This window comes from Arvicola amphibius, chromosome 6 (assembly GCF_903992535.2).
Source record: "Arvicola amphibius chromosome 6, mArvAmp1.2, whole genome shotgun sequence".
Lineage (NCBI taxonomy): Eukaryota > Metazoa > Chordata > Mammalia > Rodentia > Cricetidae > Arvicola > Arvicola amphibius.
Window position 1 is genome coordinate 130,224,009 of NC_052052.2, and position 19,668 is coordinate 130,243,676.

At 41.2% G+C, this 19,668-nt stretch overlaps 1 protein-coding gene across 1 annotated transcript in view; it reads right to left on the reverse strand.

Moving 5' to 3' along the window:
• Exoc2 (exocyst complex component 2) overlaps positions 1 to 19,668 on the reverse strand; it is a 162,982-nt gene that overhangs the window by 56,957 nt on the left and 86,357 nt on the right. The window contains exons 13-20 of the mRNA XM_038334501.1: positions 19,121 to 19,245; positions 9,555 to 9,620; positions 9,241 to 9,398; positions 8,692 to 8,813; positions 7,380 to 7,441; positions 2,089 to 2,169; positions 1,528 to 1,587; positions 776 to 837 (exon numbers count right to left, since the gene is read on the reverse strand). Of these exons, the coding sequence (XP_038190429.1) occupies positions 776 to 837; positions 1,528 to 1,587; positions 2,089 to 2,169; positions 7,380 to 7,441; positions 8,692 to 8,813; positions 9,241 to 9,398; positions 9,555 to 9,620; positions 19,121 to 19,245 (736 nt within the window). The remainder of the gene's footprint in view (positions 1 to 775; positions 838 to 1,527; positions 1,588 to 2,088; positions 2,170 to 7,379; positions 7,442 to 8,691; positions 8,814 to 9,240; positions 9,399 to 9,554; positions 9,621 to 19,120; positions 19,246 to 19,668) is intronic.

Sequence of the window (19,668 nt, forward strand, 5' to 3'; positions counted from 1 at the left end):
AAGTTTTGTGTTTCAATGCTCATAGGGAGTGACACTATTAGAAGGTGTAGCCTTGTTGGAATAGGTGTGCCCTTGTTGGATGTGTGTAAGAGCAGGCTTTGAGGTCTACATTCAAGCTATATGCTCCAGCTATGCCCAGTACACAGTCTCTCCTTTCGCTGCCTTTGGATCAAGATGGAAACTCTCAGCTCCTTCTGCAGGGCCATGTCTGCCTGCACGCCGCCATTTCAAAACATAATGGTAATGGACTGAAGCTCTGAAACTGTCAGCCACCCCAATTAAATGTTTTCCTTTATACGAGCTGCCATGGTCATGGTGTCTTTTACCAGCAATAGAAACCCCAACTAAGACACAAGTAAATAGAAAAACTCTCAAATTGCCAATTAGGTTCTGTAAACACTTATTTTGATACTATTTGTGTTAAAGCATGAACCTTAGGGGCATAGAAGTTTCAAATGTCAAGTGTCATCCAAAAAGACTGCATACTGGAGTTTCACATGCTAAGTATCAACCGAAGAGCTGCACATTAGAAAAATAAGGACAACAGCATTATGTGCTGCTCCATGTAACAGAGCCGGGAGAGAACAAGCGTCTGTCAGGAGTCAGGGCAGGGCACTGTCTCAGAAGGCCAGGAGCGCAGAGAGTGAGGGCACCCCAAGCATATAAGTTCACGCCAACCTAGATTTCACGTGAGACCCCAGCGCAGTATGGTACGTATTTCATACATTTTATTACTCTTAAATGCATCAATGAGATTAATTACATTTTTACTTACTGAGTAGTATCTATGTCTGCATCAGGCTTGGTGCTCAGTTGTTCCAGACAGTATATAAAAACCTGGATTAAAAATAGCAAGTTTCAGTGATATGAGTTTTCAGGTATCAATCTATTTGAATATTAAAACAATTTTATATAAATTAAAGCAGAACTGTCTAGCCAATAAAATATAAGGTAGGGGAGAGATACGTCTAGTAATGTAGGTGTGTGTGGGTGTGTGTGTGTGTACACATGAGAACTAAGTAGTAGAAATATATATATATATATACCCCATCAATGTCTAACTACAAAAGAGACAGAATATCATAAGTACTTTGAATCATCTTTTATGTATTTAGTTATGTTCTTGAATACATTTTAGGAGAAAGACCCCTTTCCTTTTCCTTATTCATTGACAAACATGCTCAACTTCATTTATGTACCTATGAAGCACTGGTCCCAATCAAACAGCTTTACAGCTCTAGATGAATTATAAGCAACCAATTTTCATTCAGTTTACTATGCTGTCTAAAGGATATGAATACAGAGTACCATGAAAACAGAACACAATATAATGAAACACACAGTCATTGCTAAAATAAACAAGAACTAATCCTACATTAAACTTTATCTGCATAGCCGACTTATTTTAAATGCTTTGCACACAGATGAGATTTTAAGAGAACTCTTATTTAATAGTGATATGAACATTACCAATGGTGAATGACAGATCAGTGCATGGATTCAGTCTCTACCACTGCTTTTAGTTACCTGCATGATATTGATGCTTAGTTGGCAAACCTCCTCCTGTGTTTTAGGCTGTTGAAAGACCTATGAAGAATTTAGATAAAAAAGTTTTGATTTTGCTAAGCAAACAAAACGTTTTGCTTGAAATACTAGATGTAAAAGCTAAAACAAGGAACACCACTCTGGGTGTCAGCAACCTCACTCCGAAGGGCTAGCCTTAGGCAGCTTCCTACCAGTGGGTTCTGATCCCCAGTTGGCTGGTGATACCCAAGTCAGACATTCAATCAGTTCACAAGAACTCTGCTCTACTCAAAGCTGCTGGACCACATTTTATCTGCTCAGCCTGCCTTGGATACTGAACTCAACACATTGAAGTAGGTAACTAAATGAATGTATTTAGAAGACAGAACAGCTCTTGGACGTCAATGACTACTATTTATTGTAGTTCCCAGGCAAGGAATTTCTTTTCTTTTTGTTTTACATCCCAACTACAGTTTCTCCTCCCTCTTCTCCTCCCAGTCCTTCCATACCAGGTAGGGATTTCTTAAGACTGGCTAAGACATGTGGAAGAGAGCTGAAACTCACGCTGGCTTCTCCAGGCTTGCAGTCGACAACACTCTTCAACGACTGCAGGGAGTGCACGATGCTCTGTTCAAACTGATATGGCTGAAAGAAAGAAAACCTCCCGTTTATGGAGCTGAAAGAGAAAACCTCCTGTTTATGGAGCTGAAAGAGAAAACCTCCTGTTTATGGAGCTGAAAGAGAAAACCTCCTGTTTATGGAGCTGAAAGAAAGAAAACCTCCTGTTTATGGAGCTGAAAGAAAGAAAACCTCCTGTTTATGGAGCTGAAAGCAACCAAAAGATCAAGTGTCCAGAGTCACAGTAAAGAACAAAGACACAATCTGATCAGAAGTCTAAACGCAGTGGAGTTGAGACTGGCATGTTTCAAAAGGGTTAAATTTTGAGAGTAAGGCTTTTCCAATTCACATAGAACTGAGTAAATTGTTTTAATCAAAACTGTCCTTTCATAGGAAACTGACAAGGAACAAATGTAAGGCATTCATACCTGAAGACTACATTGCATGCATATGATGTATGGGCTCAATTTTCCAGTGGGCCACCTCTTATATTGCTCAGTCAAACCTAAAGTTATAACAACCACCCGGAGGATGTACAAGATCCTTAAAGCCGAGTAAGTCACTGTACTCATTTTCTATGCACTAAGTCAAAAACTGAAACTTGCTACCTGCCTTTAATCCCAGAGCTTGGGAGGCAGAGGTAGGCAGGTCTGAGTTTGAGGCCAGCCTGGTCTACAAAGTTAAGTTATAGGAGAGCCAGGGTCACACAGAGAAAGAAACACTGTCTTAAAAAAAAGAAAAGAAAAAAGAAAAACAAACCGAAAAGAGAAGAAAAGGAAATGAATGGATAGAAAAGAAGTGGGAACAGATTTTAACATCCTAGTGCCTGTGTTCTGTGTTCACTTGAAGTTCACATGAGCAGATCTGATAGAATTCTCACTACATGCTTTTCCAAGTTGAGAGGCATCCAACATGACAGTCACAGGCTTTTTGTTGCTGCTGTTTTGTTTTTTATAGACATGAAACTGTAACTTAAACAGTAAGAAGCATCATGGAGAAAATACTGGAGCTCACAGAGAATGGTGCAGGAGGGGAATGGTGCAGGAGGGGAATGGTGCAGGAGGAGAATGGTGCAGGAGGAGAATGGTGCAGGAGGGGAATGGTGCAGGAGGGGAATGGTGCAGGAGGGGAATGGTGCAGGAGGGGAATGGTGCAGGAGGAGAATGGTGCAGGAGGGGAATGGTGCAGGAGGGGAATGGTGCAGGAGGGGAATGGTGCAGGAGGAGAATGGTGCAGGAGGAGAATGGTGCAGGAGGAGAATGGTGCAGGAGGAGAATGGTGCCAAAGTCCCTGAGAGCAGGGAAAAGGAACGAGGACAGCAAACCACAGGACTGAGGCCTCAGCAAGACAGTGAGTTGCTGGCACTGAGCACAAGTGCAGAGAGGGATTAGGACCTAAGATTTGCAAGGGCTCTGAGCAAGGCCAAGACTAACACTGAACTAACACTCTGGGCAGGGCATCTTCAGAAAGAATCAGAGCCACCAGGTTTTAGAAGGAGTTTGGGGAAAAGCAGAAGAAAACTCCATACACATCCAAAACAAAACCAAACCAGTTTACTTTTCTAAAATAGGGCCTTGGTATTAGTGTCACTAGACTGACGCACATTGGAACCACTAGGAGCACCGTGAAGAGTAGTTAAAAACAGAGTGGGAAAAGGAAGAATAGGCTGAACCATAAACACATAAAAGCATTTGGAGTCACACTATTCACTACTGCTGAGCATGTGGGAAGCCTGGGGATTGAGCCGAAAGATTGCAAAACAAAGAGAGAACAAATGGTCAGATGGTGACCTGCTTATTAGCCTACCGCCCACAGTAGGCACAGCTATCTGAGATGATTAAACAAAAACAGCAAGCACATGTTGAGAATAAAAACTGAATGTCACCTGTGGGCAGTGAGACACTGGTGTTCATGTGTGCTCACTCAGACATCATGCATTAGGATCTGAACTAGACTTTCGTACTCTTTACACCTATATTAGTACCATGAATGGACAGAAAATACCAGACAGCTTACAGAGCAGCTTCAGCCAAGGCAGCAGTAAACAGTCTAAACAACTGCTCTTCCTATTCTAGAACACCTGTCTGTTGTCAGTAAATCACTCACCTGTAGGAGGTTATCAAAACCATTCTAGTTCTGAAAGAAATCTCCAAGTTAAATAAAAAAGAAAGAAAAAGGAAGGAAGGGAGGGAGAGAACAGTATGTGATAAAACAGTACACTTTCACCTGATCTGTTGAAGAGCCTTGGTGAGGGTATAGCTAATGAGGGTCTAGCTAAGACACTTTCCAGATGCAAGAGCAGCCATGCCCTCAAAGGCTCAGCGCTCACTTCCAGAGCACATACAGGGGTCCTTCCTAATCCCAGGCACAGCAAGGGGAGAAGCAAGCATTCTCCTCAGAGGGTTAGATCAAAGTTCAGGGCATGTAAATGAGTCTGAAATTAGGATGCACATGCACAAAGGGTTGAGCTGCTCAGAGCTGGGAAGTGGGTTCCTGCTCTCTAAGTATTGACCCCTCTTTCCTCTTGAGAAAGTTCTGTGCTGAGCGCCTACAAAGGTCATCAGCATCATCAAGCCCACCACGATAGCTGCATTCTTCGGTTAGAGGATGTTTTAGCTGACTCCAGATGCACTTCAGTGGTTTGTTTCACACAGCCCACAGGGCTTAGTTCTTTTTAACCCTGTGTGTATTCATGTGACGTCTGAGTTTAGCGAGGGCCAAACAAAATGAATTATCTTGTGGTTATTAGTGCACTAGGGAAATCCAATTTTACAAACAGAATAGAGCCCTGCTTCCCTAATAATCAGTCCAGTCATTTTCCAGGGTGCCCAGCAGAGTTCTACTCTATGGTGCAGGCCACAGGCGTCTGCACATGCTGACTTACTGACCAAGGTGCTAAAGCCAGCACCTGCGTCGTGCTGGAGGCCTGAGTGTTGGTCAGCTTTTGTTTTTCACGAAACAAGGACTTTTAACTTTCTCGAAATGAACATATAGCTTTTTTTTTCTTCCTTTGTACAAAACTCATTTGAGACAGAGATCAAGCATGGACTTTAAGTTAACTTGATGTCTGCATGGTGCCCCAGTTGCTACAAGCATTAACTTAACAAATAAAATTCTTTGTCCAAAACTTTGAAGTTTACGTCATGCTTTAGTGCACAGAACCACATCTACTTCTAAGTCCACACTATGAAGGCATTCTGCTCAGTTTTGCTGAAGGGAGACTCGGGCCAAAGGGATTCTGGGCCTTCCCTAGGAGAGACTCTGACTCTCAGGAGGGCAGTGTTGACTCTTCCATGCCATCATTAGAAGAGTGATGTGTGCTATGGGCATAAGCCACAGAGGAAACATGAGATATCCCACGTCAGACAGCTTAAGAAGAAATTTTAACACAGCATCTCTTGTTGCTTAGATCTGCCAGTCACCCCGACACAGCACACAGTCATCCGAGGGAAAGCCTCAGCTCTGCAGCTGCCTGGATCAGATCAGCCCGTGGATGTCTGTGGAGGGCTGTCTTGTTAACTGATATAGTAGGGCCCAGTACACTGTGGGCAGCACCAACCTAGACAAGCTGTTCTGAACTATACAAGAGAATGGGAATATCAGCCTGCAGCCAGCCATCACGCATCCTCTCCCACGGTTCTTGCTTGACGCCACTGGCTGTGAAGTGTGTTCCTTGACTAACGACAATGCCATGTGGAATAGCCTTGAGTTCTTGCCTTGACTTCCCTCAATGATGGGCTGTGACCTGGGCTTATAAGCTAAAGAGTTCCTTTCTTCCCTAAGCTGCTTTTGGTCAGAGTACTTTAACACAGCAGCAGAAATAAAACTAGAAATTCAAATGACTTCAAAATATAATCAATATAAAAACTATCTTCTTAGTCTTTTACATATCTCAGGAAGTGATGAGCTAAGTACTACATACACTCTTTCTCTACAGAGCTAGTATGAGAACTAATCAAAGAATACTAATCAAATAATCAAATAATGCAATCAACAGAATAAATCCAACCAAAAATTAAGCATTTTAATCTAAAGATCCTCTGAAAAAGAATCCTTACTGATTTTTAAAAATAATGAACTTTCTCAGCTCATCTCTTGCATGATTTAACTTAGGAAACACTGGCGGTAGCTATGTCTTTTCTAAACTTAAAGAACACTGGCATTCATTTATACTGACCTGGAGTAGAGCCTTGAACTTCAAGGAGATAACCAGCCCCAGCTTTTGGAGTGAGAACTTAGAGCCCATGCAGACTCCAGGAGAAGGGAAAATGCTGGCTGGGATCTCTGTTCCCAACTAAGCAGTGGTTTATAATTTGTGGGGCCAAATCCACTTTATTCTTGGCAGAAACTACAAGTTCCAAACTCAGAACTTATTTTCTCTCCTTTGCAAAGGAGGACATGAAAAAAACTGGCAGCAGTCATACTGCCGAGTAGCTACTTCCTCGGGCTTGGGGACGTTTTCAGCCAATGGACTCTGAAGACAGTGGCTGTGGCGACTCAGAGACTGCTCTATGTTCCTCCTGACAGGAGTGAGGCCTAAAAGGACCACGAGGACAGTCAGACTGAAGCCGGTGCAGAGGGTCACCCTGGGCACTGGCTGACGACAAGCTGTGCGACCAGCATGAGGAAAAGGCACCCACTGTTGTCCTGTGTAAGTCTCCGTTTCAGCAGCCACTCGGTCCCCATCAGACTGCCAGGCACCTCTCGAACAGGCATGAAAACACGAAAAACTATCAAAAGTATTCTCAATGGCATCTTAAAATTCTAAATCCACCCAGAAAGAGGATGTTTCTAGAACGAACACTCTAGAAATAGATCATGAGTCTGCTTGCTGCAACCTATGTGGAGCTGCCTGCACTGGCTGATGCCTCTCGCTTGGGTTTGTTTTAGCTTTGGGGACAGAACCATCATTCCTCTAGCTTGCGTTTCTGAAAACTTCAAGTTGCTAAGCAATGCAGAATTAAGCACACTCCAGTTTTAAAAAGTAATGCAAACAGAAGTAGTGATATAGTAGTGGTCCAGGCCAACACAGACTACTGTTTTCACTCATTTTAAATGTCTGTGATCAGCAGTAAGCAAAACTGACTTTAGGAATGGACATTTTAAGATCATGACACAATTTCTAGAAACCAGTTGGAGTTATAATGCAAAATGAACATGATCCTTAAGAAAATAAACACATTTCTCTTGCCTGTAACAAACATTAATGACCAACAATAAAATTAATTTAAACTTACTAGGGAAGTCAGTCCTTCATTGTCAACAATCCAATCTTCTTTTTCAGCTAATCTCTTTATTTCTACATGGAAAAGAAGGACACAAAGTTTCTATGATAACTGTCTCACAGAACTTCAACCAGACAGAAACATCCATGGGTGGTGGCTTTTAATTATCTTACATAAGTTTGTGAAAAAAGAGATACAATGCAATATTTACAGATTTGAGGACTTAGGTATGTGTTTTTCACATTTTCTAACAAATGGTTATTTTGTTTATTTGTCTTTAGAAACAGCTTCTCTGTGTAGCCCTGGCTGTCCTGGAACTCACTCTGTAGACCAGGCTAGCCTTCAACTCAGAGATCTGCCTGCCTCTGCCTCCCAAGTGCTGGGAGGATTAAAGGCATGTGCCACCACCATGCTCATGCAAATATTTGGGTTTTTTTTTTTCTTTGTTTTTAACAGCACAGCCTAATTTGGAGCTTTTCAGACTAGGAGCAAAGAAGCCTCACAACAGTGATTACTCTCTCAGTATTCGTCACCAAGTGCTAGACGTGCAAAATCAGCCCCCAGTGCAGTCTAGAGTCAGGGTGAGTCCTCCTTCTCACTCCTGAGTGGAGGCTGGCTCCCTCTTGAGGAATGGCACTTGCCCAAACCTTCAGCAGGAAGGCTTGCTGAGGTGAAGATGGAGGGGAATGTTTAGATTCTTAGCTGGATTCCATTCTCTTCCCTGACACGATGTACTATTAACTACCAATTCTACGTGCAGGGTCTTCCACACTTAAAGTCCTGGTGGCCTGTGCTGTTTATAATAATGTTCTTATTTGTTTCTTTTTTTTAAACACATTTAATATTTCAACGGTCATGTTATAAAAATAACTTGGTGGCCTTTTGGTAGCTCTATATAGAAAATTCTGGAAAAGTTTCAAAATATAAAGAAAAGCATGTATAATTTCTAGTATCCACAGAAACACTGCCAATTATGTTCTGATTCTATGTGACTTTAAAATTTACTTAGAAAATATCCACAAATTTCTTAAACAGGGTCCATATTTTACATAAACTTTTCTATCCAACAGTTTCTATTTAAAATTTGTTATTTTAAATAAATGCTTAGCTTCAAGTACATCCATCTTAACTTCTGCAGTGTCTTAAATCTCAACTAAATTATTTTTTAAAGGTACTTTTTAAAAAAGGAAAAATTCTATTCTACAGTTATAAATGAATAAAAAAATGCATATTTCTCTTACACTAGTTTTCTCTTATTTTCAAGGCTTCGGAAGCTTTCTAGGGTAACCTTGTCAAGTAAAAGCTACTAATTTTCCAAACATACCTTCTGCTGTATGTTGCAACGTCACCATTATACAACGTATACGAAGGTCCAAAATTAGGTCCTGGATAATCTGTAACATGTCATTTGGAATTTCCAGGGCAGTCAATGATTCATACGTCAGCCTGGCAAACAAATGAAATACAATACAAGAGAGTAAATGGGGCCCTAAGCAATCCCTGCTACTGCTTGGAACTATCCTGCAATTATGCCGAATAGAGCTTATGGGCAACAGCAGGAGAGTGTTGAAAGCGGAAAGTGGAGAGCGCAGCAGGGACTGCACAGGGTCCCTGCAATAGATGGATGCACATAAGTATGACACTCTCATCTAGCACTAACACCAGGAATGCTTAAGAGCTGCTTCGTTAGATTCTAAGTGAGAAATAGGCAAACAGCAGGACAGAGAGATAGAAAGTTGATTCTTCGCTGACATGTTAAGCAACACATTCTACTCTGGGGTGTTGACTGGTTTCAAAAAGCACTAAAGCAAAGAAATACATGTAAACCACCAAGCCCTTTCAATGAGCATGGCTCCCATGAATCCACACTTACCTTATGGTCTGGATAACATGTGCGAGCCACTGCCCTGAGAGCTCTGCCTGCACCTCCCAGCCTCCATACTGCCTTCCGTCACCCTCTCTGAGGCTGAGTGGGAGCAGGGCTCCGCGGATCAGCTTCACCAGGGATTGCATAACTTCCTGAATCATTTTCTAGAAAAAGCAAAAGCAAAAGCAAAACTGCATTGTGATCATCAGTCTGGGAAAGCTTGTGCTGAATGATCAAATGCATCTTGCCTATAAAGTTTTCCAAAATGTTGGGGAGCAAACCAGTGCCCTGAAGAGTTAACGCTCCCATCCCTCGCTTACCCTGAAGTCATTTTGTCTCTGCCTTACATTCTTGGATCTTTCAATCTGGCCTGACTTCTCAGCAGTCTGAGAAATTGGAAAACAAACAGGTATTAGTTCTCTTTTAGAAATAACCTAGAAAAGTTAAGAAATGCTTTAACATCTATACATGAAGACATGAAACTTAACCTGATTAAATGAAATGCTAAGACACAAGCAGAGAAATCTTTCTTATTCCAAAAGAAGCTAGCCTGCCTCTTTCTGTGTTCTGGTATGAATCCATGTACAAACCCAATAAACAAGTTGAAACTACAAATTTTGTAGTTGCATTGGGTATGCCATTTTCATCAGCACTGGATACAACTAAATCCCAGTGTATCATGCCTATGCTGGTGTTCTTCCCATCGTGTCTCTGGAACTAAGGAAGAATAAACTCTGAATTAGTGAGGTGACCCCAGGACATCTGCTCCAAGTCTTCCATAAATATTTATTATAAACACAAGTTCTACGTCTGCTACTTTACTTTTATTTATAAATCATTGTCTTCTCTACAGTGTACCTTAGAGAATATATCCTACCATTCTAGAATCATTTATTTCTGTTTACTCATAAAGCCTATGTTTTTCTTTATGTAATGTGTGGAAGACTGTTTTCATAGCCAAGAGAAATTTGTTCAACAAGAATTCTTGTAGTTTTTAATTAATAAATGTTCTGACCACCAAATATTACTACATAAAATACCCTAAAAGGACAAGCTTATGATCTTTTCAGATAAAGAAGCAATAACAAAATTAAACACTGCAAAACCAAACTCTGATACTTCATTAACACAACACAAAACTGTTAAGTTTAAAAACTTAGGTACTAGTCAGGCGGTGATGGCACACACCTTTAATTCCAGCACTCAGGAGGCAGAGGCAGGAGGATCTCTGTGAGTTCAAGGTCAGCATGGTCTACAAGAGCTAGTTCCAGGATAGGCTCCAAACTACAAAGAAACCCTGCCACAATAAATAAATAAATAAATAAATAAATAAATAAATAAATGCATACATACATACATAAATCCAGATACTGTTAAGGTTAAAGATATGTCAAAAGACTCTTCAAGCTAAAAATTTAGGCACATCATAAATAATTGCAGCATTCCCTTGAAGCTAATGTGGGAATATAAGTAATGCTTTATCTAAGCGTACATACAGCACACATCCTAGAGACACAGCATGTGGAGCTGAGTTCTACATGAGTGTTATTGACGAGAATGGGTGAAAAGGGTAGAGTGTTCTAAAAACCAGCACTCAATATACAGACAGCAATACCCTTTAACTCACATGTGTCTTAAAACTTCATGTAAGCTGAAGCTTTTATCACTTTTCCTGTGTGAAAATACACTTTTGCTTTCAAACTTAAAAATGCAAACTACAGGCTTACCTATTAATCACGGAAAAAGCTAACTCCTGAGAGCACTGCCTTATGCCACTGCAAATGTTTTGCTAAACAAGATGGATTATATCTTTATTTTCAATAAAATGAGAAATACCCAGAGCATAGCGAGCAGAGGCATGCCAGGATTAAGTGTTCAGTAATAAGCAAGCCCTGGGTCAGCCTGAGTGTTGCAAGGGGCAGACCATGTGCACAGGTGAGGTGCTGCTGCAGCCAGGAAGGTAGCACACAAAAGATGCTTCTCTTCTACCCTGCCAAACCACAGGGCTCTACTGACCTCATTTCTGCTCTGTCCAGCTCACTAATACACAGCAGTCTTCCCGATGCTGCTATTTGTTAGATCTCAGTTGGAACACATTTTTCTCTTCTATCTTTCCTCACTAATTGTGCCGATAGCTTCAGATACTATCTCCCATATGGGTACCTGCAGACCAAACCGTCTGAGACTCATAGACCTCAATTACCTACTATCTTCTGAATAATTCACAGGAACCTTGCATACAGCACAATAAGGAAACCTGCCAGGTTTCCTCCAAGATACTTTGTGAATGGCACCTGCTTAGTGAGAAACCTGCTTCATTGCTGTATCTGCATGCTTACCTTCAGCTCTCCCCAGGATCCACCAGCAAGACCTGCACCCTGCCTCTGAATGCAAACTGCACCACCACTTTCTCTCCACCTCCACTCACAACACCTCTCCCATCCCTACTCCTCCTGCACACACAGTCCTAGGGCTTCTTCCCATGATTCCCTCCAAAAGGCAGCTGGCCCACTGACATGGAAGCCTGCTAGGACCTGTGCATGCCAGGGCTCTTCTTGGAGCCTCCCCTTGGTGATACATGTGCTGTGTGAGCTCCTTTGTCTACTTCTCGTATGCTAAGGTTGAGAGATTATGGCTTCGAGTCCGTTTTCCTTTGGATCCCACTACTGACCATCTTCATTACAAGTCTGGCTTTGTCCTTTTGATACAGAATTAAGTTGAGTTTTTTAAAAATTAACTTTTAATCGACTTATTCAAGAGGGAAAGTCATTGTTTTATTTACATAGTATTTTTAGCATTTTAGAATGGACTTATGCATGCATGCTACATGCATGCACATGAGTGTGTGTGTGTGTGTGTGTGTATAGCCTGTACATAAAAGTGTGTGTATCAGTACCTGGCATACTGTGATTAAGATCCTGTTCTGAACATGCTTTCAAAAGCATTCCTACCTTCAATCTGTGCTGATCTAAATGTTTTCCAAAATCATCGAGGCATCAAGTCTTGTGATAGACGAGCCAGCCACCAGAATATAGCATACTATGCTTACTGTACTTACTACACAACGCTATGCTACATCACACCACACTACACTGCACATACAACACCACACTACACTACACCACACCACACAAAACTACACTACACTGCACCACACTACATTACCCCACACTATACCACACTACATTATACCACACTATACTACACTACACTTTACTGCACACACTACACACACTACACTACACCACACTATACTACACTACACTATAATGCACACACTACACCACACTACATTACACCACACTATACTACACTACACTATACTGCACACACTATACCATACACACTGTTTACTATATTACACTATACTACACTATGGCTCCTGAAAAGCCTGGTGAACTCAGGTCTTTCTTAGAGACCTAACTGTCAACAAAATGGAGAGCAGGGGGCTGAGAGTTTTGTGTGGTGGCAACAGTTTCTGATAGTTTTTGATATTATAGAACTGAGTAATCCTGGTATAGAAGATAGGTTCATAATGTCTGCTCTTTATAAAAGCAAATCTAGCTTTTCAGCTTTTAATAAAACTTATATTTGCTTAAAGTTCTAGGACTTGAAAAATGTTGATTCCTAATGTTTAGCAATTATCTGGTGCTTTAAAGTAGACTACATTGAAGCACACCCACAGTGAGATAGTGTTGGTACCCATTTCGTTAACTAAAGCCTCAATTCTTTCCTGCACACACAGACCAAAACCAGTTTGTGGTGAGCCCAACGGCAGATTTCACTGTTCTGATTCACATGGGCCCAAATAGTTAAAGAACTGACTATTGTTTAAACTGCTAGAAACTTCTAACGAATGGCCTCTTAATAACCCAGGTAGTTCTACAATAAGAGAAATAGGACACTGACGTGAAGTCTGTTTAAAGTTCTCCGATATCAATTATCTAAAGTGCCAAGCCTCCTCCCCGTGTCCACTTAACCATGTTTCTGGTTTCACTCTCTAGCTCTTCTGCTTCTTGCTCCTTTCCTGCAGTGGCTTCCAAGCTTCTCAATAGAGAAGAAATGCTCTAAAAATGTGCTGGGTTTCTGAAGAGAATCATGCTTGCTACTGCAAACTTTAAAAAAAAAAAGTTATGGATGTAAATACAAACATCACAGGCATAGCAAATTCAGCAGACTAATTAAAATACATTTATTTTCATTTCAACAGTATGTTGTCATGAAATCCAAAGGAGGTCACAGGTTTCATCTACAACCAAATGTTTACATATTTACTCCAGGTAGGACCTATATGGAAGTGTGTTTTCTTTTAACTGCTATAGCAAAAGATCAAAACCATTTGCCAACTTTATGATTCTTGAAAGACAGAAACCAACTACTCTGCATGTAAGACATGACACCTACAAGAAATGATGCAGCTGGGAGGTGGTGGTGCATGTCTTTAATTGCAGCACTCAGGAAGCAAAGGCAGGCAAATATCTTCATTCAAGGTTAGCCTGCTCTGAAGATTGAATTCCAGGATAGCCAGGACTACACAGAGAAACTCTATCTTGAAAAAACAAAACCAAAACAAAACCAAAAGAAATGATCTGAATTACTGGAATAAAACACTTGGCTAGAATAAAATCCACTTTCTAGGGGACTTGTTTTTCTCATGCATTAATCTCCCCTGACATTCTTTTGTGCTACTGTAGAAGTTCATCAGTCTGCTACTTCCCACTGCTACTAAATGTCATTTCAAATACTGGAATAGTTCTGATGGGGGACATGACACTAGGGATCAGACTCTGGGCCTACTGCTTTTTAGACAAGAGTCAACCACCAGGCTGCATTCTCCAACATTTAGGAACACAGCTTTCCACAGAGTGTCTATGCTCAAGATCTGTACTGGAAGAGATGATAATGCCACTCTTCACCAGGAGTAAGCTTCACACCCTCCCAAATGGGGACAGATGTGTGCTGTGACTAAGATTCTCAGTAAATGTGAGAAACTGCAAGGGAAGTGCTGCTCGTCACATACACAAGACCTGCAGACCAGAAGAGGCCAAGGTGGAGTACAGAGGTCCAAAGGGAACTACAGAAAAGAACTTATGATCTGCCCTCCCAGCACACCAGAATTCTAAGACTGCAGAGTCTGCAGAGACCAAAGGCACCCCAAGAAACCTGCAAGAAGCCGAGGTCTGAGAACTTCCCCTATTAACTCAGAGTAGTGATCCCAGCAAACCATTCCATAAGTGCTGCCTCTATTGCTTACTTCCTATCATCATACTCTTGACTCTGTAACTTAAGATAGTTTTGTTTGTATATTGCTCCGTAGGCTCTTCGGGCTTCTGTTTATCTTCTCTACCCAGTTTACTATGGCATTCAGCCACTCTCCAGCCACACCTCACATACTCACTCTCAGTCCCACACCTTTTCTTCTTTCTCTCACACTTAACTCTCATCCTTTTCCTTCTTGATTGTAAGCTTCCACATATTTAATACTTTCTTTGATACATGGACCCAACAGCATCCCAACTTCCTCCCCTCTTCCCAGCTACTTTACCCACTTCAATTTTCTGAAGCTGACTCTTATCTTTGTCAACCCTACTTTTCTCCCACTTCTAATCTTATTAACTAAAATCGGCCTCTACTCCATACCATGCTTGGCTGTGTATCCTCCAGGAGCTACTGAAGTCACAGGGGCCACTGTTATGAATTGGCTAATAAGACTTTTGCACAGTGGTAATAGCAAGCAGATGTGGCTGTTCTTCCAGCTACTAATTTACTCAAGGCATAATACAGTGTTTACAACAGATAACCATGAACTCCTAGACTGAGGAATTATTTTCTAAACTACACATTCAATTCTACCATACCCAAGTCCCACCTGAACACTGCAAATACTTCGACAGCTGAGAAAAAATATACAAGACAACACCAGATGTATAAATTACAATGCGGTAACAAAAGAAACCGAGTAAGACAGAATAGCTCTTCCAAAAATTATTAACCCTACAGCAATGCCATCTAGTGAGAGTAAGTTAAACAAAATTCCAGATAGAGAACTCAGAATAATTTCAGGTATGTTCAAAGACACAAGCAAATAGCTGAATAAATAAGGAAGGTGATACATGACATGAAGAAGAAATTCAACTAAGAGAAAACTAAAATGTTGAAACAAAAACATTAAGTTCAAAAAAATTCTATGGAGTCTCAGGAATAGAATGAATCAAGGAAGAAGAGGGCAGACTATCTGGGGTTTAGGGCAAAGTAGAAAAGCTTGAACAATTTAACACGGACAAAGATAACTAGTACAATGGTACATCTGAAGATACTTGACAATCTGAAAAGCCCAAACCTAAAGACACTTGGCATAGGAGAAAAAAAATCTTGTCCAAAAGGCATAGGAAGCATTTTCAAAAAAAGCATAATAGAAAACACCCAGAGTTAGGAAAAGAGATGCCACTCAGTACATAGGGGTATTTAGGGTATCAGACAGACAAGACCAAGAAAGAACTTCCTTGTGTCAGATCATAATAAAAACAGTAAATACATAGACAATAAAAAATATTGAGAACAACAAGAGAGAACACCAAGTCACATGAGAAAGTAGCCCATTAGAATATGAGTAGACTATCAGTCTGAAACCTTAAAAGCCACAATGGCTCCAACAACTGTCTACACAGACTACCATATATATACAATAAAGTGACTTATCATAACTGGAGGAAAAACAAAAACTTTTCATGATAAAAACAGAACAAAGATATTTATGACACTAAGCTCTACAGAAGATACTTGGAGGGATACTTCAGACCAAGGAGAAAACAAGTCCATCGACGAGGCCACAGAAAGAATGAGACGCACTAGACCTATAGTTAAGCAAGAGAAGAAGGGAGGAAATAAAACACTATGAGATCAACAGGATGGTAGGAATCAGAATACTGATGGTCTCAATTCCCCCATTCCAAAAGCACATGCTAGTATACCTAACCAAAAAGCAAAGATTGTCTATTTGCTGCCTCCAAGGAATGTACCTCTCCTCAAAAGACAGACAGCACCTGCAGTAAAGGGTGGAGGCACATATTCCCAAGCAAATGAACCTCGGAAACAAGCAGGTATCACTCGGCTGATATCCCAATTTAGTATTGTTTTTAGGTAATATATAATGTTTTTCTGAATTCCAGAGCTATCTGTTGTATTACCAAACAAACAAACAATAACAGCTTGAGGCCTTGGTGGTGTCTGGAGGGCCATGTCACTGCCAGAACCATGCCAGTCTGAGTGGCCAGTGCTTCCACCCAGAGCCAGGATGTTATCTGGGCCCAAGCTGCTGCTGAGCCAACAGGTAAGGGAGAACCTGCACTGAGAATATAGGTGTAGGGGAGCTGGTCTCACCCCCTTGCCTGAGGCAGGTGACCCCAATGGCCTGGAATGACCAGCTCAGCTACCACTCAGGCCCACAGCCAGGCCTTGGGTTGGCCCACCCTAACATCTACCCCATGTAGAACCTGCCGGGGCTCGTGAAGGGACAGGGCCCGTGGAACAATACCACAGGATCTCCATGACTCAAAGAAGCCATGGGATATCCCTGAGGAGCCCAGTGAGGATCCAATGAGATGGTGTGCTAGAAACCAGATGCCTCAAACCACGCTGAAATGAACATTTGCTAGTAAAGTTGATTGGACAAAATGGCATACTATGTGACACACGAAGGTCCCCAATGCCACTAGGTCGAATGAAGAGGTATTGGAGAGGTGGGAAAGTAGGAGAAGTGAAGAGGTTTGTTGGTTTTGTTCTTATTTTTGTTTGCTTACTTGCTTTGAGGCTTTTTTAAAATTTTCTTTTCAGGGAGCACTTCAAGGGTGAGGGAAGCACATGGGGGAAATGAGGAAGTAAGTGGAATTAGGGTACATGATATGAAATTCCCAAAGAATCAATAAAGCAATGTTAAAAGATTACATCCTCCCCCAAAACAACAACACACAAAAAACAAAACAAAAACAAAAAACCCCTTTCTAACCGATTCAAGAACACATTTAATTATCATGAACAGGTTGGTTTTACTCCAGAGGTGTGGGCATCATTAAATATACATATCAACGAATGTTATAAATTGTATAATGGTTGAGATCTCAAGGACAGAAATCATCATATGGTCATCTTGATAGACATAGAAAAGGCTTAACAAAACCCAGCATCCTTTCCTGTTAAAAGCTGTGAAAATTCCAGTGACATTCTTCAATAGAAAAAGAAAAATTTAAAATTCACATGGAAGTAAAAAAGATCCCAGAGAGCCAACGCAATCCTGAGCAAAGATAGTAACTACTGAAGGAAAAACGATACCTGATTTCAAACTATGCTGTAGAGCCATAGTCATATAAACAGCCTAACACTGGCATAAAAACAGACATGAAGGTCGATGGAAAATAACAGATGGCCCAGATATAAACCTCATACCCATAGCCACTTGATTTTTGACAAAGGTAACAAATACACACATTGGAGAAAGGACAGCATCTTAACAAACAGCACTGCAAAAATTCAATGTCTACATGCAGACGAAACCAGATCTTTGTACAAAACTCAACATCAAATGGCTCACGGACCTCAACAGGAAACCTGGTACTCTGAAACTGCTGGAGGAAAAAGAGGGAGCACACGTCTAAATAAAGGCATAGGTAAAGTCTTTCTGATACAAATTCAATCGCTCAGGAAATAGGCCAGTAATTGTGCTACTTTCAACCTTGATCAGAAAAGCTTCTTTCTCTAGTGGGCAGACTCATAATTGGTCAAAGAGCCAAGAACAAGTGACCGAGTGCTCAGTCCTAAGGGGACACCTGCAGAAGATGGTGCAGAATGAATTAAGGGGCAGAAGACAGGGAGGAGTGCTGTGAGCATGTCCTCTCGACACACCATGCCTACTGACCCTGAACTCAAAGCAGCTGTGGTTACTCCAAGACCGACACAAAAATCAAGTCCATAAAACTCAAGCAGGAGAGAGCACAGCTCATGAGGCTCCAACCCTACCCCAGGAGCTACTGGCAGATGTTGGTTGCTGAGGGAGAGACATCATTTTTCTTTGAGGATATGTACCCGGGAAGGCTAAAACCGACACTAGTGAATGTCCAATTCCCATGTGTATTTATAAGACTAACTGGGCTCTGTGGGTGGTGGTGGGAGACAGGATCAGGGCTTCTTCATGACATTGGGAAGAGGGCTGTTGTGAGCAGCTGAGGTGAGTTAGCGGGAGAATAGGTGTGGATATGATCAAAATAATTGTTTACATATGCGAAATTCTCAAAGAATAAATTGAAAACATTATGTTAAAAAGACACTCACTAAATGCTGACCCTGAAAATGTAGAGGGTTATAAAACAAACAAACCAAGCCAGGAACCAGAGGACTTGTGTCATTACTAAGTTCTTTCCCCTGGGAACTCAGATCTGTGGCTGAGCTCCAGGGGTCCTCCTTGACTATCCTTTGGTCACACATAATAGCATCCACACAATTTGGTCTGATCGACCTTCCACTCAACTGTTAATCTTTAAAACAACATCTAGTTCTCTTTTTAGATATGTATCTAATTTAACCCTTAGAATCACTTGCTGAGCAAGAGAGCCTTGCTAGTCTGTTTAGTTCCAGACAATCACATAACGAGCTCAAAGTCCCAGGGGTTTAGAATGCATTTAATTGATCTTAAAAGGGTGAAAATGGTTTGTTTTGGTGGGTGGTGTTTTTTATTTACTTGTGAGTTTCTTTTATAATAAAGTTCATAAATTTTAAAGAAAATGGATAAAGGTGTTAGACTTTTAACTCTTGAAAAGAGAACCTCAAAACCTTAAGTTTTAAGATCAGAAATTCAGTGACCCAGTTCCACCTGTAGGCAGAAGTGTATACAAACCTCACTGAAAAGACTTCCATTAACATATGAAATCCAGAGTTTCCAGAAGTTAGGCAGCTGACTTAACACAAGCTTCGTTAATTTTTCAACAAATGCCACTCTGTGGGGAGTTTTGTACCTCCATGCTAAAGGATAAAAGAATAAAGCATTATGAATACATAGCTGAATCAAGAAGAAAAACGTGCTGAAACAATGAGCATGCCTCCTTCCCTTCTCCCTGATGAGGCATTTCCTTAGGCCTCCTACTGGCAGCACCAGGCAGGGGGACAGGGGGACAGCAGCTGCCAAGACCTCAGAGGACAGTGCTTCACCCTTGTCCTCAGGGTTGTTAGTTTCTCTTTAAAACGTCAAACATGGGGGCTAGAGAGGTGGCTTAGAGGTTGAGAGCACTTGTTCTTGCAGAGGACTGGGGTTCAATTCCCAAAACTCACATAGTGGTTCATAACTATCTGTAATTCCAGTTCCTGGGGATCTGACACCCTATTCTGACCCACAGGGACAGAAATATAAGATGAAAAGTGTACCAAAACCTCATTTAATAGAAGAAA